The sequence below is a fragment of the Epinephelus moara genome, chromosome 20, assembly GCF_006386435.1.
Source record: "Epinephelus moara isolate mb chromosome 20, YSFRI_EMoa_1.0, whole genome shotgun sequence".
Taxonomy (NCBI): Eukaryota; Metazoa; Chordata; class Actinopteri; order Perciformes; family Serranidae; genus Epinephelus; species Epinephelus moara.
Window position 1 is genome coordinate 22716635 of NC_065525.1, and position 27743 is coordinate 22744377.

Genomic DNA, 27743 nt, shown 5'->3' on the forward strand with positions numbered 1-27743 from the left:
CTTTTTGTCAGCATTGTACTTCTCCAGTATGGCCTGAGCTCTTTCCTCTCCTCCGTCAGTAAACAGCATGATGATCTTGTTGCAGTTTGCTCTGCTCACGTTAGTCTAGTCAAAGGAAAACATAACAGGTTAATTATTTTTTACCCCGATAGTAGCAAGGTTCGATCAGTCTGCTTATCCATCTCATTCTAGCCAGAGAAAAATATCTGTTCACACTGTCACATCCGAGTCTAAACTCCACTTAATCAACACCCAGTGTATCTTAAAAAAAATAATGATGCACAGCAGTATTCTGTTGTGAATATGCAACACCACTGATCCCCAGAGGATAAATCCAATTATCTTTGCTGACCTCAAGAACTTACCTTTCTATCTCAGACACATTCCCACGGGATACAACCTTTTGATTTGGTTTAGCCAATGGTCTTTCCCCTTGTGCCACCCTTGTTTGTTCAACCCAAAACAATCAAACTGTAGGGTGTTATGATTGTTGCTGCTTCTAGGAACTGCTAACAGAGGCTTCAGACTTGTTAACAGTTCTTATAAAATCGTCATTAAGCCACATATTAACCTAGTGTATCTGTGTAATTGTGTGGAAGACTGAGTTCAGAGTTGATCATACGCATTACTTTAGGCAGTTATGCTGATTAACACCATGTGAGGATAATGCTTTGCTATTTCAGGGCTGTCATCCATCTGTGATAACCTAATATTTTATTGTTGCACAGTTGAGTCGAGGTAACGCTTTCATCCAGCAGATGGCAGTGAAAGACAATGCTCTGTTGCTGCTGATACCATGGTTTCATCACAGGTAACCTTCATTCAAATCATTCAGTTTTGTGCTTCCAGTTACACTTAAATGAGACAAAATGACGTTTTTTTCCCCCAGAACAAACAGAAAAACTGGAAAGCCTTACCGCAGAGAGCTGCTTGAAAGCAAACTCAAAGCCTTTTGTGTAGTTTGTGATTCCTTTAGCTGTGATGTTCTGAACAGCATCCTTCAGCAGCTTCTTGTTCCTCACGTTGGCTTGAACCAGATGGTCGAAGCAGGCCGTCTTCTTCACTCGGGTGTTAAACTAGGAAGCAGAGACAAGGAGTTATGACCTGCAAATTATTCACACAATTACAACATGTGTGCGTAAGGTAATAAATGATACAAATGCAACACACACGCGTGCACACACACAAAGACTCCCACCTGGCCTTGGCTGTTATCAGGCAGTGGTAAACAGACACATTCATCAAGCCCCACTAATTGCTTCACATCCTCGGAGCTCAAAGATTTGGTACCCATGGAAACAAGATTCTGCTACATAAGAACGAGGTTAGGCAGCAACACCATCTCTTCTTTTTTTTTGTAAGGTGAGACCTTCTCATTCACACCCCACAGCACACATATGCACACACTCCACCCAACACTAACCACAAGTCTGCCTCCTTCTGCACTGAGCTGTGCTCCAAGTCTAACTGATGGTCCATATTTTCATTGTTAAATATCTGAACAGATTGTCCACCAGGGAACAGAGAGGACGGATTCAAAGAGCTCACAATGACTATAAGTACAGATGACAGAATAAATTATACAATAGAATATATAATGGTGGTGTATGAAGGACACGGGACAGCAGCGTGGTAAACCAGCACATCTATTGTGTTGCAGAACTCTTCTAAAACAATACTGCACCCCATCGATCTTAACTAATCAATGTGTCTCTGTGAGATGGCCAATAGGGAGGCTGGAAACACTGATCTACACAGACAAGCAAGGAGGCAAAAAGAGCCCTGACCGTATGGGTGCGTGGGTGTGTATGAGTGTGTTTCCAATGAGCCTGACAGCCTTGAAGTTCCTTTTAGATTGACAATAACAGAAGAACACATCTCCATTGGACTGAAAGGCAATATCACGACGGCTGCGGTTTGACAAAAAGGACTGAATCAAGGCGACAGCACATAAACACGCGCGGACTCGTGCGCGCACACAAACACAATGCGAGTTCACATAATTGCCCCCATGGAGCAGACAGGGATCTTTTATCACATAATCTATTAAAAGGAGAAGTGAGGAAGGTGAGATGGGAATGTGGGAGGGTGAGGAGCAGGAAGTGACAGGAAGAGGACATAAAAAGAGAAGGGGGAGGGTGTGAATACGGGATTTTAAAAGCTGGAAAGTGAGACGGTGTGTCTCGTATAGAAAATAATGAGCTTGCGTAGTGTGTGTGACACATCAATCATTATCTGATTAGAAAGATGCTATTTTTGTCGAGAGGAAAATGATGTCAAAAAACGCAGAAAAGACCCATTGTGCGTTTATTGAAAAACTCATCCCTGCTTTGTGAGATAGTGTTATTGGCCTCGCACACAAATGCGAACACCATCTACTACAAATTCCTCTGTTCCCTTGTGATCCTATTACAACAGCTCTTGTGTGTGTGTGTGATGGTTCAGGCCTTGGGAATGGATTAGTGATGACACAAGAGAGAAAGCTAATCTTCAAGCCCTAATCCCGCTGGACTCTCTGCTACTCCGGTTTGGTAGTCTGGCTTGCCCACTGGACTGACGCTGGCTAACAGCGTTGACACCAGCTAACACGGCTGAACAAGCCGGATGAAAGTGACAGAGGCTCGCTGAGGTGGGAGGGCGAGGGAAAGCGAGAACATAAGCGTGAAAAAAGAAAAACAGAGGATGTGGACAAAGAGGGAAAGAATGAGCGGAGAGGAAGAGCCATCAGCATTCCTCTGACCTACCGCAGCTGTTGAGGAAGTATGTGAGCATCTTTCATGACCAAATGCCAACTTAGTCCCTGGGCTAATGTTAATGAGGAGGGATTTATGGATAATATCAGAGATTAATGATTTAGTGTCAGGTTACAACACCCCAAGGGCCAGGCACAGGGCGCTGTGCATGTGTAGGTGTGTATGAGTCAATGACAGAAAGAAACAGATAGAGAAAGGAGGTGGCAGAGAGAAAGAATAATGAGTTTTGGCAAAGCAATTAAGGGATGACTCTGGTTTATTATAATGTATTGTTGTCTTATTTTTGTAGCCCTGGAAATGCCTCCTATTGGTAATAATAATGTTGCGCTTATTGAGTTACATTGCTGGAATCTGGAAACTTGGCACCGAAGTGGCAACCTCCAGGGCTGGGAAATGAAGCCAGTACAGATCCTTGAATGGCCACTTGAGGCTCGCTCCAGAAGACAGTCAGTCCCCATAGAGCCCCATGTTAAAATGACCAACTGTAAGGCAGAAATAAACATGTTCACAGCCTGGTACAGAAAACAGTTTTGATCTCTGCAGCTGATTTCAACATTCATGACAACTGCACAGGGGTTGAATTTTTATCGACATAATTTCATTTACATTTAATTGGGGTTTGAAATGGCCACTTTGAGTGTTAGGAAGTCTGCAAGGTGTCACCACAGTCTAGGAGTCAGCTCCACTCTGACATCCAAATGAAGCTTGCAAGTTTTTTTTTCCTTGGATGGCGAAGGCCTTACTCTGCCTCCAATTGACTTACCCTGACATTCTAACACTAACCCAAACCAATTTCATTCCTCATGCCTAAACCTAACCAATCCAGCCAAAAAAGGCAATGACTACTAGCCAATCAGAGGGAGAGTAGGGTGAGCCATGCCTTTGCCATCCTAGGAAAAAAAAAATTGTATGAAGCTCAGGATAAGTTCAGTCAGGAAGACTTTCTTTATCCTATATCCATTCACAATTCTCTCTCCATCCCACTCCCACCTTAGCTGACTGTGGGTGTTCCCTCTCCCAGTTAGCCAATCAAATTTCGCCACAGTCTCCTTCAGCCATTCATGTCGCTGCTGCCAAACTTTAAATCTGTCCTCCTTTCTGCTCCTGTCACCTGTAATTTTAGGTGAAATCACTGCGCCCTCCTCCACCCCATTCACCTCCATTCACCTTATCCAGAGCCCAGGACAAGCTCATCAAAAGCCCATTCCTCTTCACACACATACAAATCCTCAGCTCACTCTTTATATCATCTCAACACCACCATTACCACAACCAGCGTCTAGACCCCATAGGGAGGGTTCTTTAATCTACTACATCTTTACCACCTTCCTGGAATAGATGGCATCACTAATCACCAAAGACTTTTCACATTTCTCATACTCATGCGCACATGTACATAAATATTCTTTTCTCTCAGCATGAGTCTCTCCTGAGATTGCAACAGCAAAAGTGCCAAACTTGAGGCTTCAAAATGGGACTCCACAAGTGAGTGGGTGTCAAGGTGGCTGCATACATTGTTTTTTACAGTCTGCGGTGGTACATTGCAAAAAGTAAAGTCAAGCTGGAGCAAGACTGTAAACAAACCCCCGTGTAAACCAAAGTTATCTGAAGAAAATAAAAGTGAACATTTCAATCAGGACCCAATATGTCTGTTGTGAAAATCCATTACAGTTTAAAGACCTCCTTGGATAAACTGTGACCTTCTGTTGCCGTAGTTGTGCACACATGTAGTTTTCCTAGTTTTCTAGTGCAGTAAAAGATCAACACTAACATTTCAGGTGCACTCACTCTCAGCTTTACCTCCAGCTAAAGCACTTTGGATAATCTTGCTTAAAGGTATACCATGCAGGATTGTTGGTTACTGTTTGGGAACATGCTCGCCAGCAACCCCAGGTTCACTCTCCTTTGGCGTTTTGCCTCACTGTGTTTGCTTTTTCCAACACTGTGTCTCTTGGATGCCTGCTGCTTACAGTCTGGCATCTGGTCGCTACCTTTTTATAAAGCTCTGACCTCACCTGAGTGCTGTGGGGGTACACACTCTAAACACCCTGAACACGCAACATAAGAAAAAAAAAAATACAAGCAGAGGGTTGAGTTCCTGCAGAAAAATACACTGCCACACTCTTCTAGTGGGTTATAATTGATGATTGAGAGGGTTTACTTGTGTATGAGTCGATGCATTGTTTTTTGGGAAAATCCTGCATAGTATATCTTTAACTATTGTTTTTTTTTTTTTGTCTTACTCTTCAGAAACTGCCTGGGTAAGGTCAGGGTTATTGCAGCCAATAGAAATGCTCGCCAAAGCTAAACATAAAGGGCCCAAACTGTAAAAATGATCCTTTTACCACCTTAAATCATCTATGGGTGCCTTCCATCTTCCTCTGACCACTAACAGTAGTTGCTGTAGTGTACTTTTAGAAGCTAGTAGGAAATCAATTGAAACCCAAAAAGTTCTAAGTCAAAACTGAGTTGGGCTTCACTCTTTGAACCAATCTCTCTCATTCTGTCTCACTTTCTTGGACGCACGCAGACACACACACGTACGTGCGCACTGAGCTCCCCGACAGATTCCGATAATTGCACATCTTTGCAGAATCACAAGTCCACCGTGAAACAGAATACATTGTGTCCAAGACAAAGGGTCCCTGGAGAGAGGAAACAGAGTCTGAATGGCTGTCTTTGTGCAAGGAGAAAGAAGACAGCTCCAATCTCTATAAAGACCCATCTCAATAAACACCTCCACAGGCACCCATCTAAGCATCACACAGTCTTCTGATTGGCTCTTTCGGAGTGTAATCACAACCGTGGAAAGGCCTAGAATAGATGGTCAGAGAATGAAAAGGTGGAGGGGGGGGGCTATGGAAGTGATTGGTGGGTGAGAAAAGTAAAAATGAAGGAAAAGAAAGTGGAGGCAGAGAAAGGAGGAAAGTTGCGATATTGTATATAGAAAAGGAGGCGCGTACATTGTACAAGGGAGATCATTGACACAAAGAGATGAATGGAGGTGTATGGTGAAATGCTGAGAGGAATTGCATGACTCCATGATGAAAGGAAAGAGAGATGGAGAGATCAAGAAGGTGATGAATGAGTGTTTCCTAGGGTTCACTCCTGTCAGAGGTGCAGCTTTAATTCCTTTAGGAGAAGTGGGACTGTACACACACACACACACACGGTTAAAGAGGTGGGGCAGGGGCATGTAGTGCAGAGTTTTAATCCTGTACACCAAATAGAGCAGTGGGTATTTCATTAAAGGTCTGTTTCAGGGTGGCCAGACCTGAGAGAAATCCATATTTCATTACTTGTCATCCATCTTTCTGTCTCTCTTGTGTGTGTGTATGTGTGTGCGGGCATGTGTTGTGTATGTGTGGACATGGACTCAATGTCTCCATGTGTGTAACTCCATTCAAATGTGCGGTAGCCCATTCCTGTCACTCTGCCCCTTTTCTCAGCGTGCAGCGCGCACCCCGTCGCCTCGAACAAACAGACCACCCAGCGCTCAGCGAGTGATGGGGGTATTAATACTCACATAAACTACATTGACGTAGTCGTCATCAGACAGAGTCTCCAGCATCTCGCTGACAGAGGTCCTGATCAGTTTGAGAGTCAAGCCAGACACACTCCCACTTCTGCAAAAACAACAACAACAACAAAATACCTGACAGATCCTCACTGCAATCTGTCTGCTCGGTTCTTAGTGAGATTCCACTCAATATAATTAGAAATGCGTCTGCCTTGGGAAATGCATCACAATATGTGGTAAATCCAGGAAGGCATGCATTATAATCAGGGGAAATCATGAGTGATGTGAGAAGGTTATGGATCAATGAGGTTATAAAGTAACTCACGCATCCACGAGGATTAGCATATCTTTGGGTGAGGCAGCTCCTTGAATGTACCTAGATGGATATCAATAAATGAGAGATGAGCTGGTCTGAGACACACACACTCTGAGCAGCTTAAAATATACCAAAGGCCAACAATGCATACTCTATAATACTTTACTTTAAACAAAACTGGTCTCATTCATGAAATGTCAGTAAATCTGTGCATAGATTTGAAAGAAAACCTTGGTGCTCAAAATCTACACTATGAACGCTGCGGAAAACTTGGATTTAATCGTGTGTATGTTCATGCATGCCAATCAACTGTAAATTGACAGTGCGCTCCCGCTAGTCAGCAATTAGCATACATTTGTGACAGTTTACAAAACAGCTCACATATAACACTAGACACTAGACAATAAGATTAGACTAAACATTGACACAGACAAACAAGACAGCTCCTGGTAAAACAATAATTAAGATAAATGCTTTTCCGTGACTTCATTTGGAAAGTAACCGCCATTTTGGGGCTTAATTTTTCTCTGATTACCTGATGATGCTCCATTATTGTAATAGTATGCAACACAATACTATACATTCACATTTCTATGTTTCCATACACATGTTACATGACATTAAAAGGAATAATTCCCAGGAAAAAACATATTTTATCATGCATGAAGTTCATTACAGTGTATGAATCATATTATATAGGTCACCCTGTAGTCCATATGTTAAGTACAGCAACAGAAAACAATCACTAATTAAATGTCCCTGCACCACAAACAAAGACTAATAGCCAGCATATTATACCACCATATATAGAGGTGATAATTACTATGGATAGGTGCATCCTGTTGATCTGCAAACACGGAGCAAACAAAGATAGAGCAAGAGAGAAGAAAGAATAAGAGAGAAAGAAAATGCTTTCAGGCGGTTAGACTTAAGTCATTTTGGGTAAAGTGGATGTGCATATACACATCTCATTATTTTATTAGCAGTGGTGTGACAGGGACAGGTAGATCAAAGGCTTAAAAGGAGGTAACTGATGCCATTAACTGCGTGTCCTCTGTTGATATGAAACTTGATTACCAAAAAACGCATAAGAACACAAAAAAACCCAAACCAAAACAAACAAAAACAACGCTACAGGAGGGTCTTCCCAGTCACAGCTGTAGACGAGCGCATTCGGAGAGACTTCAGTGTTAGGATTTTTTTCTGACAAAGACAGCGACATGCCTCCACTGGAGCAGTCAATACCCATCTCAGATGGTACGGTAATATATGTGTTATGTTAAGTGTTAAAGCACTATACATTCTGACAGCTTAGTGTTTGGTCAGTAAGGTGGGTCTCACAGTCTTGCTACTCAAACAGAAGGTACATTTATGGAGTTCTCTCTCCTGATTGTTTCAAGTGGGAACAGGATGCCAGAAATGTAGAAAACACATGAATTAAGTCGATTTAATTAACCCATTCATATTTTTAAGAAACTTAATCTGAAGTTTAAATCTGCAAATTGCCAACTAATTTAGCTAAATGTGTTACATTATCTAATATCATGTTTAACCTACTCTTTTCAAAGGCATCTGCACATTGTGAACATAACAGAGTACAATACCAATTAAAATTGTAATTTCTAAAAATGACAAAAAATATTTATTTGCATTTCTTATTTACACAAGCACTACGGGCAGTCAAAAGCAGGTGTAGATTTTGTTAGTACATGCAAAAACATTGGAGCAACTAACATTGATGAATGGTGAAATACACACAAATTCATTCTGCTCACGTTTCATGAATGAGACCAAATCTGTCTTATATACTTTGAGTCATATGAGTGTTACATATATTTAGGGCTAGGGAATATTGATGAAATTAACATACCCATGTTAACAAGAATACTTTTCAGACATTGATGCATATTATGATATATGATATATAATATATATCATAATATGATATATGATATATATATGTAATGATATGCATTACATCACAACAAACTGTCAACTCAAGTCCATTTGGTATCTTCATCAGAGCTTTAAACCAAATTTTATAAACATTACAATTTACTTGTTTCACTACGAATTAAACAACAGAATTTTGTAAAGCAAGTACACAATGTAATTCATTATTTATTTCTGATAATCACCTACCTCAAAAAATGACACTACATAAAAGTAAACAATCATATCTACACCTGAAAACATACAATCAGACATTTCATGCTTGAATTCTGGCCAACATTGATTAAAGGAGCAGTGTGTAAGATTTAAGAGGATTTAGTGACATCTAGTGGTGAGGACTGCAGACTGCAATCAGCTGAAACTTTTCCTGTTTAGAATTCCTTCAGTGTTCATTGTTCATGAGGTCTTTACCAGGAGCTGAATTATGCACAGAGGTCTGTTCCTCTCAAAAACAAACAGACCAGGTGTATAAAACTGGTAAAAATGTTGGATAAAGTAGTTTCATGTTACAAATCACTGTTTCTCTGTTGCTGTTTGGCTCGTTGTAGAAGGGCCAGTAGCCCAGGACCTGCTAATGTGTGCTCCCTTTTTTTCTCTGATAACTTCAGATCCAGAAGTTCAGGAGGTTTTTACCACGGGCCGAGTTATCTGCACAGGTCTCTTCTTCTCCAAAATAAACACACTCTGTGATTTATAACACTAAATAAAGCAGTTTAACATTTAAAGAATCTCTGTTTTCTGATGCTGCTCGTAGTGGACTGGCTGCTAGCTACAGTGGCTGACGCGAAAATGTGAACATGGCCCTGTCCAGAGCCAGTGTTTGGTTTGTCCATTCTGGGCTATTGTACTGTAGAAACATGGCAGCGCAACATGTCGTACTCTGTACTTTTGTGTCTAAATTATATTCTATTTCTGCCAGTATATCCAGCTAAATCCTACACACTGGACCTTTAAACATTTTGCTTCTTTTAAGTTTTCTACCAAGTTTCTTACCACGGCCTCCTGCGGACATCATACAGGTCAATTTTACTGGGGGTCTTGCGAGCATCCATCCAGGGGGAAGCTGTCAGGGAGATTAGATACATGATGATTAACTCTTTTCCTAATAGCAGGAATAAAACACTAATTGCTATTTTGGTTCTATTCCTGACACCTCTGACTATCAGACTGAAGTGTTAATCTGCAAATATCTGGCAATATGCAGTGTCACAATCAGCCCAGCAGTGTCTACATGCTGTCAGTCATTTAATGGAGGATATAAAAAAAACGTACATTTGTGCCATAATGACAGTTGGCTCGTTGGATGGAATCCTACTTTTTTTTTTTACACAATCGACATAATAACATGTTTTATGCTCCCTAAATTTTTCCACAAAGCGGTAAACAGCAGGGAAATAAGATAAAATATTCATCTTTGATGCAAAACGCGGAGCACTGAATCCACTTGCTTTGACAGTAATCAGCTGCTTTCTATCTGAATGCTATTAGTGAGGAGCACCATGAAAACAAGCCAGAATGAGAGAGTGTGACTGCCTATCATGCATGCTAAGAGGTAAAAAAAAAAAAAAAAAAAGAAATAGAACAAAGACGGATAAATTCAGGGCCAATGGAAATTCATGAATATTAGACATAAACTTTTCCCATAAAGCTATATAGTGTCTATGATGACAGGGAATCTCATGAATAGAAATAGCTTGGTGATAGCGGGCAGCTTTATACTAATGCAGTTAAAGATAGTATGACACTCTCTATGGCACCACGTATAAAATCAATGCAAGTTGAGCAGTAGAGATTATTTATTGAGCTTATTTGCCCAGTGATGTGTGAACAAAGCAAACTCATGAATATATTCCCTGGCTGTTTGTAGTTATGATGAAAAGCCACATGCTGCACTTTACTGTAGGTCAACCAAATAATCATCGGCTGATGAGTGCACCACAGTTTCAGCATCATATGAACAGATAAACAATTTAGGGGGCCAAATAATCCAAAAGGGTGTTTCATCTGTATTAAATGTCAGCCAAAGACAATGGCACTTTTCTTTTTGTGTTGTTGTTTGTTGTTGTTTTTACCTGGATAGTAGCGAGCCAGTCCCGTAGCGCTACCAAACACCTGCCAGAGAAGGGTCGGGTCATCCTCTCTGTTCTTTCTAAACACGTCCTCCAGCGCCTCCGACCAGTTTAGCTCGTTCAGCACAATGGTGGCTAGAAATTCACACAGAAACACAGATTTCAAAAAGCAGCAGATGCCAGAAAGATGGACATGCTAACACAAAATATACAAGACTGTATTCAGATTTGAGTGTGCATATCTGTGTGTGTGTGTGTGTGTATGCTACAATAACGACCAGCAGACATAGCTGTGCACGTGAGCTTTCCATTGTAGACGATCCAAGACATGGACATCCCAGAGATTAACACATTCATTAAGATTCACACACACAGGCCCGCTCACTGTCTGCCCACTCGCTCAGCAGGACACATGAGCAAATATTAGGCCAGCACACCCAGACGGTGCCGGCATTTAGTAACAGATACTGAGGACTGGTTTTCTAGTAAGTGATGATTTTGCGGTGAACTTTGTTTAATTCTACCCGAAACACCCGGTAACCGGTGCATGTGTGTGATTGATAGTGTGTGCTGTGAGAGGCAACAGGCATTATGGATGTAATGACACAGCACCCAGACAGCTCAGAGCCACATAGCACTCACTATGATGGATGGAGACACAGCACATGCTGCCCCAACTCCATGTTTGCACTGTCTGTCTCTCCACTGCTCTTCTTTATTTCCTTCCCTCCTTCCATCTTTTTTCTTTCTTTCTGCTTATGTGGTTCATGTACATGTGCTTTTATGTGGCTCTGTGCATTTCTACATGTACATGAGTGTGTGTGTGATAGATTGGTACCCCGTATTGAATGTGACGTGGCTCATTGATGTGCAAAGCAAACACTGTTCATTTGCATGCATGCCTCTAGAGGGGAGAGTTAATGAAGCCTCGGTTGCCAGGAGTGCATGTTTTTTATTATAGAAGGAGAGAGAGGGAGCATGCAGTGTGTGTGCTCAGTAATGTATCCCCCTCATTAAGGGTCGAATTTTGAAGAGGAAACTAGAAAATGCATTTCCTGCAGAAAATGCATTGTGTATTCTGACACCTCAAACGCTTGTAATTGCTGGAAATGCAGAAATGCTGAATGAATTGCTTGAGAAAATAGTAATCTGTGTTACTATTCTGCCACTGAACATCCTGCTGGTGTTGAAAGCCACTTTACCACTGTCATAGTAAAGCAGAGTAGATATAACCAAGTAACATTTAAGACCTTTTAAGACCTTTGTAATACCACCTGTTCAACTTGTTAACGCAAATAGCTAACCAGCCAATCAAATGGCAGCAACTCAATGCATTTAGACATGTAGACATGGTCAAGACGACCAGCTGAAGTTCAAACTGAGCATCAGAATGGAGAAGAAAGGTGATTTAAGTGACCTTGAACGTGGCATGGTTGTTGGTGCCAGATGGGTTGGTCTGTCAGAAACTGCTGATCTACTGGGATTTTCAAACACAACCATGTCTAGGGTTTACAGAGGATGGTCCGAAAAAGATAAAGTATCCAGCAGCAGTATCCAGCAGTTCTCTGAGTGAAAATGCCTTGTTGATGCCAGAGGTCAGAGGAGAATGGCCAGACTAGTTCAAGATGATAGAAAGGCAACAGTAACTCAAATAACCTCTCGTTACAACCAAGGTATGCAGAAGACCACATCGGGTGACACTCCTGTCAGCTAAGAGCAAGAAACTGAGGTTACAGTTCGCACAGGCTCACCGAAATTGGACAATAGAAGATTGGAAAATGTTGCCTGGTCTGATGAGTCTCGATTTCTGCTGCAACATTCAGATGGTAGGGTCAAAAATTGGTGTAAACAACATGAAAGCATGGATCCATCCTGCCTTGTATCAACGGTTCAGGCTGGTGGTGGTGGTGTAATGGTGTGGGGGAGATTTTCTTGCCACGCTTTGGGCCCCTTAGCACCAACTGAGCATGGTTTAAACACCACAGCCTACCTGAGTATTGTTGCTGACCGTGTCCATCCCTTTATGACCACAGTGTACCCATCTTCTGATGGCTACTTCCAGCAGGATAACGCACCATGTCACAACACTCAGATCATCAAACTGGTTTCTTGAGCGTGACAATGAGTTCACCGTACTCCAACGGCCTCCACAGTCACCAGATCTCAATCCAATAGAGCACCTTTGGGATGTGCAGCCGACAAATCTGCCACATGTCAATATGGATCAAAATCTCTGAGGAATGTTTCCAGCACCTTGTTTAATCTATGCTACAAAGAATTAAGGCAGTTCTGAAAGCATAAGCAGTCCAACCAGGTACAAGCAAGGTGTACCTAATAAAGTGGCCAATGAGTGTATATATAAGGTATATAGTAAGGCAGTTTAAGACATTTTAAGGACCTGTAGACGCCCTGTAAAAGCTGTAGCAGAACTACTTTTAGCGACCTACACACAGGCCCGCCAAATAGTAAAATACACACAGGAGATATTCACATAAGTACTTACTCTATGCAAACAAACCAAAACATAGTGCTAAACAAGCAAACCAAAAATATCTCACCCAGTGGTAATATGTTGCTTTTTAATGCTGCCATTGGTTTTGAGTATTCCTGAGTTAGTCATAATATTTAATAATCTAAACTCCACTGCTGCTTCATAAGGGATACAGTATCCTCCAGTCGCCCATATTGCCACTGACACTAATGAATTCCCTGGCTGCACTCGGCATGGCTTTGATGCCACACTGAATCTGCACCCTATGATGACTTCATCCCAGCAATCGGGGGTGCAGTATAATTCACTAACATAACATGGATTTGTTTATTTTGAACATAAAAAGGGACATTATTTTTCACAGCTTTAAATAAGGTCGTCCCTCCCCCATACACTCATTATATACTTGATGTCTAGAAGACTGCTCCACTGAGGTAAAACTCTGATACAGTGATGTTTCTTACAGAGGTGACGGTGAGTTCAACAACAGGAGGTGTCAGTTAATAGATCATTGAAATTCAATGTATAAAGGAGTAGTTTGACATGTTGGGAAATACCTTTAATCCCTTTTTTGTTGAGTGTTAGATGATAAGCTTGATGCTACTCTTATAGAGACAGTGCTGTTAGCTTAGCTTAGCACAAAGACTGGAAACAGGGGGAAACAGCTAGCCTGGCTTTTTCCAAATGTAACAAAATCTGCCTGACAGCACCTCTTAAAGCTGTAGTTTGTAGCGTTTCTAAAAATAACTTTGTGTCATATATCCTGAAACTGTCATATATCCACACAGCAGCACATGACACAGATAATCTGTGAAAAAAAAAAACACATTCCTCTGCCTTCTCTGTTGCCGTGTTGTGCTTCTATAATGGCCTTACCGCAAGTGAACGAAAACAACCAATCAGCGCCGAGGAGTCTCTAATGCAGCTGTCAATCATGTCAATTACTGCTCGTGAACTGCGGTCAAACTGTCAAAGCAGACAGCGCTCATCAAATACGAGTCAAGATTTCTCGCCTCATATGTTTTAGAAACTTTTTTGTTTATTTTTCAGCTGCGAAATGAAAAAGTTTGTGAACCTGCCACCATGTTGGAGACAGTCACAACAAAACAAAACACCAACATAGTTGATCAGCGCTGTCTAGTTTGACAGTTTGACTACAGTTCACAAGCAGTGATTGACATGATGAGCAGCTGCGGTGGTGACTCCTCGGCTCTTATTGGTTGTTTTCCGTGAGCCGCTGCATGCTCTAGAGGGAGGAGGGAACCTCTTTTTTTTTTTTTTTTTTTTTTTTTTTGTTACAGACAATCTGTGACATATACATGTGTGTGGATGAATCTGAGGCAGCACTAGTACATTTGGTGCCCTATAGGTGAGTTGTTTGCTGCAGCTCAGCAGTCAGACTACTGCATGTTCATTACCAAAATGCAAATAAACAACCTAGCTAACAATAAAAAAAAGCTTAAAAATATTTGCTTTTAAGTAACATGTTGTACACGTGTCACACGAATCAATAATCCATAAAAAAAATACTAATTAACTTTAAGAATAAACAATAAAATAATATATGACATTGTTAAATTATAATAAAATTACAAATTAACTTTCTAATTGAACCAGGGATGCACCAATTTTAAAATTCTGGGCCAATGTTTGAAATAATTTAAAAATAATCAAATAAAAATTAAAGATTAAAATAATTTTATTTTTTTTGTTATTTATTCTTTTTTTGTTCTAGGGAAACACAGAAATCTACACTGACAAAAAGTGAACAGTTTTGAAGTCATTCAGTCCTGCATTACACTACCTTTCTCACCAAAAGCTACATTTTACAAGATTACATTGAACGCATCATGAGAACGTTATAATTTACCTTCGTCCAATGCTCATTTTTACTGAATGAACGCTTCCCAATGTAAATCAACACAACCTCTGTGAGCTGTTCGTTGCAGCCATAGACTGTAAAAATAATAACATGCAGAAATTTAAGCCTTAATAACATTTAAAGGGGATTGTTCTAAAAATAATTCAACCCCTCATACAGTTACAGAATGATGAAATAAGCCAAGACAAAAAACATTTTTTGTCGCAGGCTGTAAACATGTTTATTTTAGCTGTAAAGTTGGGTATTGTAACATGAGAGTCTATGGGGATTTGCTCTGTTTTGCAGCCAGCCTCAAGTGGCCAGTCGATAAATTGCAGTTTTTGGCGCTTCTGCATTGGCTTCACTCGCTCGCCCTGGAGGTTGTGGCATTTTAACTTGGGAGTCTATGGGGATTTGTTGTGGCCACCGGCTGCTGAGGGGTCACTATTACTAGCTGTCCTCCTGCTGATTTCAACATGGATTTGTTGGTTATTTATTTATTGATTTCTCTCTATATCCACTCCTCTCAGTAGTGTAGTGGTAGCTGAGTGGGCACCAGAGAGCTTTTGTCGTTTTGACATGATGACGATACAGCATGCTTCAGGGTTTACGTGACGCCGAATAACCCGCCCATCTCCTCCAGAGAGCAGGTGAAGGAGGGGACGGCAGGAACCCAGAAAAAATAGGCCTGCGTTGGAATGAAACGACAGTCTTAGCAAATATGACAAGAAGTTATTTTTATAGAAGTTATCAACTACAGCTTTAAGCTCACAATAAATATCTTTAAATATAATCTCATTTGTTGAAAACACCGAAGTGTAAGATGATTGTGATGGGATAGTCACAATAGGAAACCAAAGAGGAGTGGAGCCTGGGTGATGTGATGTTACAGGCAATGTAGTAGTGGTAGAATGTAGGACTGGGCCCCAGACTGGAGGTGAAGGGCTGTCAATAATGGGGGAAGATATGAAAGAGAAAAGATTAGATTAAAAAAAGGAAAGTATGGGGGAATGTCCAAGTGTATTTGCATTACAGGATCCATGTATGTATCCGTGTCCGTCTTTTCGCTCTCTGTTGTCTCCTTTTTGGTTTGTTCTCCTGAAAGAGAAGAAACTGCTAGCTTGCATGCTATATCCTGAAGGTTAGGAATTTAATATACACTCTTCAAAATGATTTTTCCACTAGCCTTAGGGTGTCATATATATTGTATACCTACATTTTCAGCTTCTGCATCTAAAAGCCAGATCTCTGAATTCAACCATTTCCTTTTCTTCTCTGTCACACCGTGACCATGTCCTGACCTGGACCAACAGAAGTGGCTTTTGTGATCTTTCTGTCATCTGAACACCTGCTTCTTATCGTACACTCGTCTCACACACGTGACACGCCGCTGCCTATAGAAGGCGATTTCATAAACTTGCCTCCCACTTTACCCAGAAAATCCAATTTTCTCCAGCTGAGCAAAGGCTATTCCTGGAACATTTATAGGGTGGAGATCAAATTGGAGAGTTGAAACCTCAATAACGTATGAATCCGCTGTCTCTTTTTTCTCTAGGCATACAACATACATATGATATAGCGTATGAGTGTGTCCGCACTGACACACACACTTTCCTTGCTACTCATGTGGGGGCTCTTCTTTGAATATAACCCATTCCTATCCCATTTTTATCAGCATACCATGCCCAATATTAACCCTTACTCTTGGGCTTTTTTGGCCTTTATTTGACAGGGAAGATATAATGTGAATAGGGGAGAAAGAGAGGGGATGACATGCACCAAAGGGCTATGGGATGGCATTGAACCCACAGCCGCTGTGGCAAGGACACAGCCTTTGTACATGGGGTACTAGGTGACCTAGTGGGCACCCCAAGCCTGACTAATTCTAACCTAAATCCTAAAATCTTGTCTCAACCACAAAATAAAGTTGTGGAGACTGGCTTTTTAGTCCACAGAATGGAAATTGTTCCCCACTACGCAAGTGTGCCACCAGCTTTGGGTCCCCACACTCACATATAGTTTCTTTCATCTCACTAAAATCCGACTTCAGCCCTGGATAGGTCCCAGCAGCTCAGCGAATCTATGCATACTCATTACAGGCTACCAATAAACAGCATCCTTGAAAGAGAAAGAGTGTGAGGAGTCATGGCACCCGGCCCAGATTACGGCCAGAGAGATGTCTCGGGAAAAAATGACAAAGTCACATCGAGTTCAAAAGCATGTTAATAAACCCAGCTTGCACTTTTGCTGATAACAGACACTGACAACACTGTGTGCCCATCCCTATCCCTCACTCCTGCCCCTGTGTTTGGGGTCAGCGGAAAGGTGAAGTGTGTAACCTTGGGGCCAGACGGTTCCCCAGCAGGCTGAGGGCCATGCTGAGGAAGTCACTCCATTCTGCTGTCCCTCCAAGTCACTGCTGACGCAACACATCCCACTGCACACTAATTACTGAATATCTAAACACATACACACGGGCGCACGGATACTCGAGTTTCACACAGCCGCAGATAAAAATACACACGCACAAGCCAAGCAGCAACAGTGCAGCCTGGTGGTTAGAGAAACTCTCCTTTAATTGGATTCATGTTCAAACTCATCATGAACCGTGTGTCCTGGTGGAGTATCCTTGTGCAAGGCACCCAGCACTTTATTGCTCATTGTGAGTCACACTATGATAAGAGCACCACCCAGGTGCTGAAAATGTAAAAATAGAAGAAAAGAAAGTTGTTCAAATATAATGCATAATTCAGACCACAGTTAAGATATTCAACAGACCATCCTTAAGTCATTGACATTCAACTTGAGCTGTGCTAATGTCACAGGGACTCTGGAGAATCAAATTACTCTGAACCACTCAAGGTAAATGTCACCACATGATGATGAAATGATCAGAAATGTACTTTTTTTCACAAACAGGGCAAATGCACTCTGTAACAGATGCACATGTGTTACATTGTAATCTGAAATTGTTTCACACAGAACATGAATTACAACACCAGGCAGCATCAAATGCAACTGACAACACGAAGCATACACAGGGGTGTCAAACAGATCCTGGCCCAGAGTTTGTAAAGGCACACTGAATAGATGCTTTCTTGGTTGTAAAAATGCTAATGAAGCAAGCACGCTGATTTATTTCAGCATTAATATTACTGATATTATCACAAGAAGGGATGTAAAATAGAGAAAACGTTCAGCCACCTTGTCTGATTTCACAGTGTAAAGTCTAAGCAGTAAGTATAACTAATTAGACAATTATAAAGCAGCAGCCAACAATGGAAGACGACAGCGCACACGTTAAAGGAGCTGATGGAATCATATTTGACTAGAGTTGTACCTTGTGTAATTCCATGTGACAAATACATAATTGAACAATTGATCGATATGTATAGGTAACAAGTGCGTACAGATACACTTTGCAGCACTCAGGTGAGGTCAGGGCTTCATAAGAAGGACGTGACTTGGTGCCAGACTGTAAGCAGCAGGCATCCAAGAGACACACTGTGCGTTCCAATCCCCATACTGCCGTGCTATATAGTATGCCAGAAAAAGATTTAGTATGTCCAAATACAGTGTGTCAAATGCAGTATGCCAAAAATACCGATTTTGCAGTGTGCAAGCCAGCATGCTCCTCTGGCCATTCTGACCCACCCGCAGCAGAAGCTACGTCACATTGTTTGAACCGTGGAGAGATGACAGCTGATTGACAGCTGTTAATAGTTGCCTTGATGGATGACAGCGCATTCAAGTTGCTGATGACCAGTCGAATAGTAATAATAGGAATATTGATTGTTAGGTGAACCATCATGAATATTAGAAACAACAATAGGACATAACTATAAAAATGTAATGTATTTTCATTGTTGCGGCACGGTGGTGCAGTGGTTAGCATTGTCGCCTCATAGCAAGAGGGTTCTTTGATCGAACTGGGGTGAGGGAGCCCCTTTGTGTGGAGTTTGCATGTTCTCCCCGTGCCAGTGTGGTTTTTTCTCTGGATGCTCCGGCTTCCTGTCAGGTTAATTGGTGACTCTAAATTGGCCGTAGGTGTGAATGTGAGTGTGAATGGTTGTCTGTCTCTATTAGTGTGTCTCAAATCACATACTTCCGTTAGTACACGTCCATGTAGTATACTATATGCACTGTGTACTCATTGGCATAGTGCGCAAATTTCAACAGGGTAGTGTTGTCTCAAACCAAACACGGCCGTTGTGCACTTACCGGGAATGACGACTGCAAATTAGCTTGTTAGCAAACTAGCATTTGCATTTACGTTATCGTTTGCGGTACTAAATCATTACAGACTGCTAAATTAACCCAGTAAACATACTGCTGGCTTATATCCGACAACAGTATAATGGTGCTTAGTGCAAAAAACACATGTATAATCTATATATGGTTGCTGTCCGATGAAAAGCACGTATCTCCACTTTTGACGATTTTGGCTTTCTACGCGCTTTGATGGACACTTCTGACACCCAATAAAGTAATAAGTAATAAGTAATAAAACGTTTTTCCATTGGTCTTTTCGATACCCAACGCTAACGGTTGCTAGGGAATATTATGGACACTCCATGCACTGTAGAAAGTCAAAATCGTCAAAAGTGGAGATATGTGTTTTTCATCGGACAGCGACGATTTGTACAATGCAGCGACGTTCACGGTCGCACAGTCCTCGGCCGCCATTCCCAGTTTGAAAAGTGGTCCCTCCCCTTCTGCTACGTGGCCAAGATGGCGACCATTGAGGACGAGAAGTGTCCATAGTTCCACACTCAACCTCTTGACCGTTTTGGGTGCACCATCCGGGTACTCATAGTGCACTGCATATTTCCATACTTCTCAGTGTGAATGCACTTATGCACTCAAAATATTAGAAGTATGCGATTTGAGACAGAATATGTGTCAGCCCTGCGATAGTCTGGCGACCTGTCCAGGGTGTACCCCACCTCTCGCCCAGTGTCATCTGGGATAGACTCCAGCAACCCCGCTACCCCTAACAGGATAAGCGGTTACAGAAAATGAATGAATGAATGGAAGTATAATATTTTAGAATCTACAATCTGTGCAGTTAAAACTTTAAAATTAAATTACATAAATTGCGAAGTAACGAACAGCTGTCTCCGGGTTGATCTCCCTGTCTGGCAAACTTGGTAAGCGACATTTGTTTTATCTCCAAGGTAACGGATATAGAAGGAAGAGGGTCAGGGATTCATGTTATGAGACAGTGGTATGTCCCGATTGTGTGCATACTGCATGCAACAGTACATACTTTTAAGGGCAGCTGCAGTCTACTGAAAGTAAAAAGAAAAGTATGCAATTGGGAACGCACCCATAGTTCTGAAAAGATGCAACCCTACAGGGTGAACCATCAAACCAGAGTGAATCTGGGGTTGTCTTTCACCTTGGTCGGCGAGCGTGTTTACAGATAGTAACTGACAATCCTGAATAGTATACCTTTCATAATTATCATACTGTGAAAAGACACATTTCCAAATAAACCTTCCAATTTGGTAAGATACATAACAGCTAGAGATATAAAGTAAATCCATGTGTAATACATATTAAGTAGGATCCCTCAGTCAGACTTTTACATTAATGATTATACTTCAAAGCTATTAATTCAGAGCCTTGGGACACATGAACTGGTTAAATCAAAAGACTGATTATCAAAACCTTGATAGGTTTGTTCAGACATAAAAAGAAAACCACATCAATTCATTTCATTTAGAGGTCCTTCAATTCATTTACGTCCCAAGGACACATGGCTCAGCCAAGGGACAGTAGACAACAGGACTAGATCCCATTATACTGTATCCATCTTTTTTTAAAACCCATCATTTAACCATGGGCAAATTTGCTGGAGGCACAATCTGTAAACAACATTTCATAATGGGTTGGTGTGTCACTTGTATCCATGGTTACCACTTGGGTTTGTGTGTTTGTGTGTGTGTGTGTGTGTGTGTGTGTGTGTGTGTACTCACAGCCATCATAGATGTCAGTGGGGATGTGGACAGCCGTGTGGTTGTGATCAGTCAAACGTTTAAATGACAGGTCCTCTTTAAAGTCTGGTCGAATCCTGTATTTTCTTCCTTCTGTCTCATTTGCATCCAGCTGAGGGGGAAAAAAATCAGGATGCAGACCGTAATGCTGATTGTAAGATACCATACAAAGCCCCTTTAATCAATCTGCTGAAGCATCGTTGCATGCAAGAAAGTGTTTGTTTGAAAGGGTTTGTTTAAAGGCACGTGATAATGTCATCGCTGCACTTTTTCACAGCGTCCCAGCTCGTTTAAGAATATATGGCATCATCAAATGTATCCGTAATGATATCCTGCTTTATCTCCGTCTTATCATCTTCACTTGGGAGGAGTAGCAGGAGACAGCCAAACCGTCTATACCCCTTGTGATTTATAACTCTTAGCTTGCATTCAGCAATTTACATCAATGAGAGCAGTACAGTCAGTTGGATATATGAAGAAAAGCATGATGAGATATGGAGGGAAGAACGCACGGTAGGGAAGGAGTGAGGTGGTGGCGTGGAGGGAGGGAGGGAGGGAGGGAGGGAGAAAACGCAAGGGGGGGGGAGGGAGAGAGAATGCGAACAGTTGCTTCCTAATAAAGCAACAGTGTAGCCAGCTCATACATCTCATCTGTCAATTAGAGGAGAAACATGGCAGAAACCTCTTCACCTGAGAGAGGGTGGGAGGAGGGACGACGGAGAGGAAGCTACGCTGGAAGAAAAGCCTGGAGAAGAGGCAAAAGAGGGGAGGGATTGCAGTAAAAGGCTGAGGCAATGATAGAAAGCGAGGGTGAAAAAATAAGATAGGAATGTGGTGAATAGGAGAGCGAAAATGGAGGAGAGGAGGGACGATAAGGAGGTGAAAGGGAGGACAAAAGAGAGACGGTGTGGCATAGCAAAACCGTATTACCGGCCCATGTCTGAGTGTGACCTGTGTGTTTACAGGGGCTAAAATGGAAGGAGAGCAAATAGGCGGAAGGGAGAAAAAGCACTCTCACATTGTCCTTCGCGTTGTAGTAGGAGATTTCATCACCCTGTAAACAAGTCACACAGAAGCACAAATATCACTTTGTGGCTGCTTTAGGGTGTTGCACAAAGAAGCGTAACATTTATACAATCATGAAACGCCTAATCTATTTCTAAACAGTCTTTATTTTGTAGGCAGGCAACTCCATTAGTAAAATCATCCAGTTTTATGTTAATGAAGACTCCAGACTGTGCTACCAATCAAATGAATACTGTATGAGTTAAGCTGAGTGTGCAGTGTTTCTCTTTTTACATCTGTGTCTGTGTGCCTACAGCCATTTGCAATGCTCCAGGGAAGCATTTTCCTGCCATTGAGAAAGCAATATGGTAATTCACATCTTAGACACATCTATAACTGTCTCTGTGACAAGTATTTTTTCCTGACCACCGCTTCACTCTGCGTTATAATTGCGTGCCACTGTGGTTCTTAGAAAGCCGAGTATCTGTCATCTAAAATGAGAGGCATAATGCGTCACAGCACAGTGTATAAAATGCAATAAACCGATTTAGTAATGGAGCTGTAATCACTGCTAACGACACACAGACGCAAACAGATAAAACCTATTCAGACAATGAAAGGAAGTTAAGGCCAGTAAATCCAGACTAAGTGTATGACCATTAATGTTTGTGTGTCTCCCTGTGTTTTACCCACATACAATAATGGTATACACACATACACAGGTATTCCTATAAGTGTGCGTGTTTGTATTGTTGTGTCCCTCCGTTACCTCAAACTCGTCTTTCCACTGATGCGCCATCTGGAAGTTCTCAGCAGCTGTGGCCAGTTTCTGGGGAGTGAAATATGACAAGGATTTAGATTGGAAACTGCACAAGGTATGCCTCCTTCACAGCGTCAGTCTAATTATAGAAAACCTGAGCAAAAGAGAGCACGTTCGAAAAGCACGATGGAGACCATCCCAGAGACAGAGAGGTGATTATGATCTCACTCTCGCGGAGCTCAAACCACAGGGCTATCACGGTCTTACAGCACTGTCCGCTAAAGGCCACACCACGGAGTGTCGTACTGTCAGAATGAAAAGGTTGTACTGTAAGGGAGCGGTGTGTTTGTGTGTGTGTGAGGGAGACAGGGAGCGTGGAAGGGAGAGAAATGTAGAGAAAAGGGAGGTCAGCAGTGTGAGAAACAGCAGATCACTGCATAAAGTCAAGTACAAATGGATAACCAACCCAGAGGCTGTCAATCACATTGAACAGTCCTGAATAACAGGAGGATATAAATGTAATTAACCTCACCTTTGCTCCACACATCTCTCTCACATGCACACGCGCTCACAACGAGAAGTGATAGAGAAAAAGAGAATAGTGGTAAGAGTAGTTCATTTATCGCACTAAATCATGTCTAACACAGTACAAGCAATAAAAAGGGCAAACTAAACAGCACATATTTATCACTCTGGGAACAAACGACTGCCTTAAGTGCTCCGAAAGCATCCAGGGAAGTATTTATTCATAACGCAGACATCATGAGTTTGGAATTGCACTTAAAATCGTGCGAGGATGCTGCGATATTGAGACATATGGAGACATTGCTTTGCAATTGCACGATGCATTCAACGCTTTAACTGGCTTTTTTTTATGATCTTTCACAATTTGATTCCGTCTTCATCTCTTGCTTTGAAGGGGAATGAAGGCAAAACCGAGAACTCTAACAAGAAAACAATGACACATAAAAGGAGGGAAGCAAGAGATCTGGTTTCTGCATTTTATAGTTGATGTATGAAGTAATTTCACTTTTATTGTGTGTATTTTTAAAGATTTTTTCGAAATGTCACTACTAATGCCCGGCTCATTGAAATGCACTGCAAAAATGCCCCATCAAAATGAAGTGAACATTTAAGATGTGAGCTTTCTTTTGCTTGTTTGACAGTTTGACTGCATTTCAGGAAGTGATTGACATGACTGACAGCTGTGTTAGAGACTCCTCAGCTCTGACTGGTTGTTTTTGGTGTGCTGTCATTGAGCATATGCCAATAGAGGCAGTATGAAGAGGAAGGACATGATTTTTTTTTTGGCTTTTTCTTATTTGATATGATAGGTTCAGAGTGAAAGGGGGGGAAGGAGGTGATGACATACAGCAAAGGGCTGCTGCGGCAAGGACAAAGCCTTAATACACGGGGTGCCTGCTCTACCAGGTGAGCTACTGGATACCTAGGACATGATTTTTTTAACAGATGATCTGTCATGTACTCATAAAAGGTACCAGCTGTAGCTTTAAGTGATTTTCACTTGACACAGTTTCTTAAAATAAGCCAGGATGTCCAACAACCAGAAGTCTTAAAACAAGACCAAGTTTCCTGAAATACAAGTAGTACCTGTACATAGCCTTGAACAGCCAGGATTTTTACCTACAATCTTTAGGTTGCAAGACATGTGCTAACCAATGAGCCACTATGCCAAAAGCCAACTGGTGCTGTGGCTCTAACCCTAGCAATGTCCATCAACGGGTCCACCATCAGATTGCTCAGAAATTTTGTACATGTCATTGTTCCACAATGATGTATCCGAACGACTTCAGTGATCCCCTGGATTTTCCTCTAAAGCCACCATCGGGTTGGCCTTTTCATTTTGGATTGGATGGATTGCCATCAAGTCTGGTAAAGATTTGACCCTCAGAGGATGAGTCTTACAACTGTTTTGAGCTGGCTGACTTTTCTTCCAGTGCTGCTAGCAGGACAAAGTTTTGACATATATCATGTTGACATCCATGATCCTAAGATACATTGTAATGATTTAGTTATTTTTCCTCTGGCGCCACCAGCTGGCCAAATTTTTCACTTAACCAAGAGCAAATTGCCCTAAAAAAAAGTTAAGTGCTAATCTTGTCTTAATAACTAAACTTAAAAAACGCAGCACCTGTACAGAGCCTTGCCCAGCTAGGTTTTGGATACGGGTGTAACAATCCATCGATCTGGATATCAATTCATTGATCAACTATCCAATATCATTGATATTTTGATTTTATTTACTTGGGAATAAATCAGCAGTGTGGAAATATTTTGGATTTCGGAGAAAAGGTCAACAGACAAAGTACATTGTGTTATATGGGCATATAATATCGTCTCATATCAATCGCAGGCCCCTGAATCGCATCGAATCGAAATTGTATTCTAGCAGACTTTGTGATATCTGCAAATATCGTATCGTTGTCCAAAGAATCAATATAATATCGTATCATGATGAAACTGGTGATTCATACCCCTATAGCTTTGGACCTACAATCTTTAGGTTAAAAGAGTGTGCTAACCAACTAGCTAACATGCCACCACATGTTACCACAACTGGTGCTGTGGCTCTAACCACGGCAATGTCAATCAGTGGGCCCACCATGTTGGTCAGACTGAAATATCTTATGTCTAATATCGAAAAAATGCTTGCATCTTAAGGGTGCTAACATAGCATTTAGCTCAAAGCAACACTGGACCTACATCCTCACAGGTCTGCTAGCAAGGCTGTGAGCTCTTAGTCTGATTTAGTAACAATGGGTGTTGTGAAAAGTCATCTTTGACAACATATGTGACCAATAATGATGCAGTTAATTCAAAGTTAGTATGCTGTCATGAAGTGATATAATTTACATGTCTTATGATTGCTGTAAATATACAATACATGCTGGTTTCTGTTATTTTGATCATAAGAGAAAGATCGAATGAATATTCTGAGACTATAGGCTTGTATAATATTTAATGGGATGTAAACCATCTGACACAAAACTTCAAGTGAACTAATGCCTAAACCTCGAAAGTAGATATGTTGTCCTGAGATAAAGTTGACAGTAAACCGTCATGCAAACCAAAACGCTACAACTTGATGATGGTTTTGTCTTGAGAATAAGTGTCAAAGCATACCTAAGATCCTATAACAGATATGTCACATGTAGTTAAACATAATCCCAAATAAGACAGAGCTATAGTTCGGTCAGGACATGTGACATTTACTTGAATGAAGCCAAACAGCCTTGCTTAGTGAGCACTTAATAATCCAATCCACAATTAAAATAAGTCGTATTAGATTTTGAATCTAAAAATCAGACTACCTCACTAAGAGACAGAGTTTCTGCAGTGTGGAAGAGTTAAATGGTTTCCATAAAAGAACAGTGAGAACACAGAGCAGACAGCAGGCAAGGAAACAAGCACAAACTGACACTATTGCACAAGGCTGTGTAAGTTCACCCAGGCAAATCCACACAGATCAAACCTTTGCTTGACTCTAGTCTGCCCTTCTCCAACTGTACAAGGTAATGACAACCCTGTGGAGGAAAGCATTGCCCTTAAATAAACCCACCTGTCTGACACACTAACTTTCTTCACAACAGCAAAGTTATCATAGCCTCAGAGAAAATCCACTCTTGGATGTATTTTTAGTTAATAGACGCAATTAGAACTGATGACGGTAAATTGTATTTATAGCTGAATCTCCGTCTGACACCCATCTGCTGGACTGTGCAAGCAGGAGAGTATAACAAAGGCCATGTCTGATCTGTGCGTGAGCAATAACTGGACGAGATGCTTATAGTATATGTCACTCTGTGCTTTTACTGAGTGTGGGTATGAATGTGTATATGTGTGTCTGTGGCCATGTGTCTGCTGTCGGCAATGATTCCTTTCTTGATCAACAGTCCCATCCCTTTGGCCTCCAGTCCTGGGCTCTGTTCCAGACCTGTCTCCACCTCCTCTGCACTGGCTGTCAGCGGCTAAATATACACCCCGTTCGAGCCATAAACACACACATACACACACACACACACACACACACACACACACACACAATAGTGATCATGAAGTTATTACGCACCATCTTCACCATGTACAGAATTAGCAGCTTCGTCACTGAAGTACCAAAGCATGTTTTCAATTTATAAATTGTGCCCATCAAATACTTAGAGTTGACATTTGCTTTCACCAGATTTTGACTGTGTTTCAACTCTTCCAGTGATTCCGTCTGCAGACTTGTATAACAATTTTTACGAGTAAGCTGAAAACAGATGAGATTCGAAGCCATTAAATGCCAACAGATATTTGGTGTCTTGTTATCCACTCTAAGAATTTCCACATGGTGACGGGACAGGAGCTCATTTCTACTTTAAACTGTGTGAGCCTGATCCAAACCCATACAATCTGCCTGCACCTTCATACATACATGATCTATCTTGCTGCTTACTTGCTTTACACTGTATTAAGAGGTTTTAACAAGATAATATGTAAAGAAAACACAGGTAGAACTGGGTGGGTGTATATCTTGAATATATCATTATATGAGACTAGATATTTATACTTCAAAATTGGCCCTAGCCCTTGTTTTTGCGCGTTCCCGTGAAGGCCTAGGGTGTCCCAAACTTTAGGGAAGTGCTTTTCAGTTCTTAAAATCCCCACTTAATTTGAAGGGCCCTTACGAACCCATCTCAACTGAGGGGAAGATTGTATTTCCCAGGATGCATTGTGAAACTATCCAGCCAGACAAGTTTTCCAAGAAGATGGCAGCCTCCATGAGAAAGCCATCGCACAACTGTAAGTACTATTTTCGCAAATAAGCATGCAAAATTCCAAAATATGTGAGAATGTGTTATGGCTTACTATATAATGACGAAAACTCTGTCTGTGGGTGTGTCTGTGTCTCTGTTCCACATTTTTCTCCTCACTGACTTGGTCAATCCATGTGAAATTGGGCACAGTGGTAGAGGGTCATGGGAGGATGCGAATGAAGCAATATTACATCAATTG

General features: G+C 41.4%; 1 protein-coding gene across 1 annotated transcript in view; it reads right to left on the reverse strand.

Annotated features, from left to right (window-relative positions):
* The window catches only part of LOC126407560 (voltage-dependent calcium channel subunit alpha-2/delta-1), an 84590-nt gene that overhangs the window by 31459 nt on the left and 25388 nt on the right, over positions 1 to 27743 (reverse strand). Inside the window, exons 4-12 of the mRNA XM_050072558.1 lie at positions 22737 to 22796; positions 21981 to 22016; positions 20945 to 21074; positions 10615 to 10746; positions 9536 to 9605; positions 6599 to 6649; positions 6280 to 6379; positions 918 to 1076; positions 1 to 105 (exon numbers count right to left, since the gene is read on the reverse strand). Coding sequence (XP_049928515.1) covers positions 1 to 105; positions 918 to 1076; positions 6280 to 6379; positions 6599 to 6649; positions 9536 to 9605; positions 10615 to 10746; positions 20945 to 21074; positions 21981 to 22016; positions 22737 to 22796 — 843 coding nt within the window. The remainder of the gene's footprint in view (positions 106 to 917; positions 1077 to 6279; positions 6380 to 6598; positions 6650 to 9535; positions 9606 to 10614; positions 10747 to 20944; positions 21075 to 21980; positions 22017 to 22736; positions 22797 to 27743) is intronic.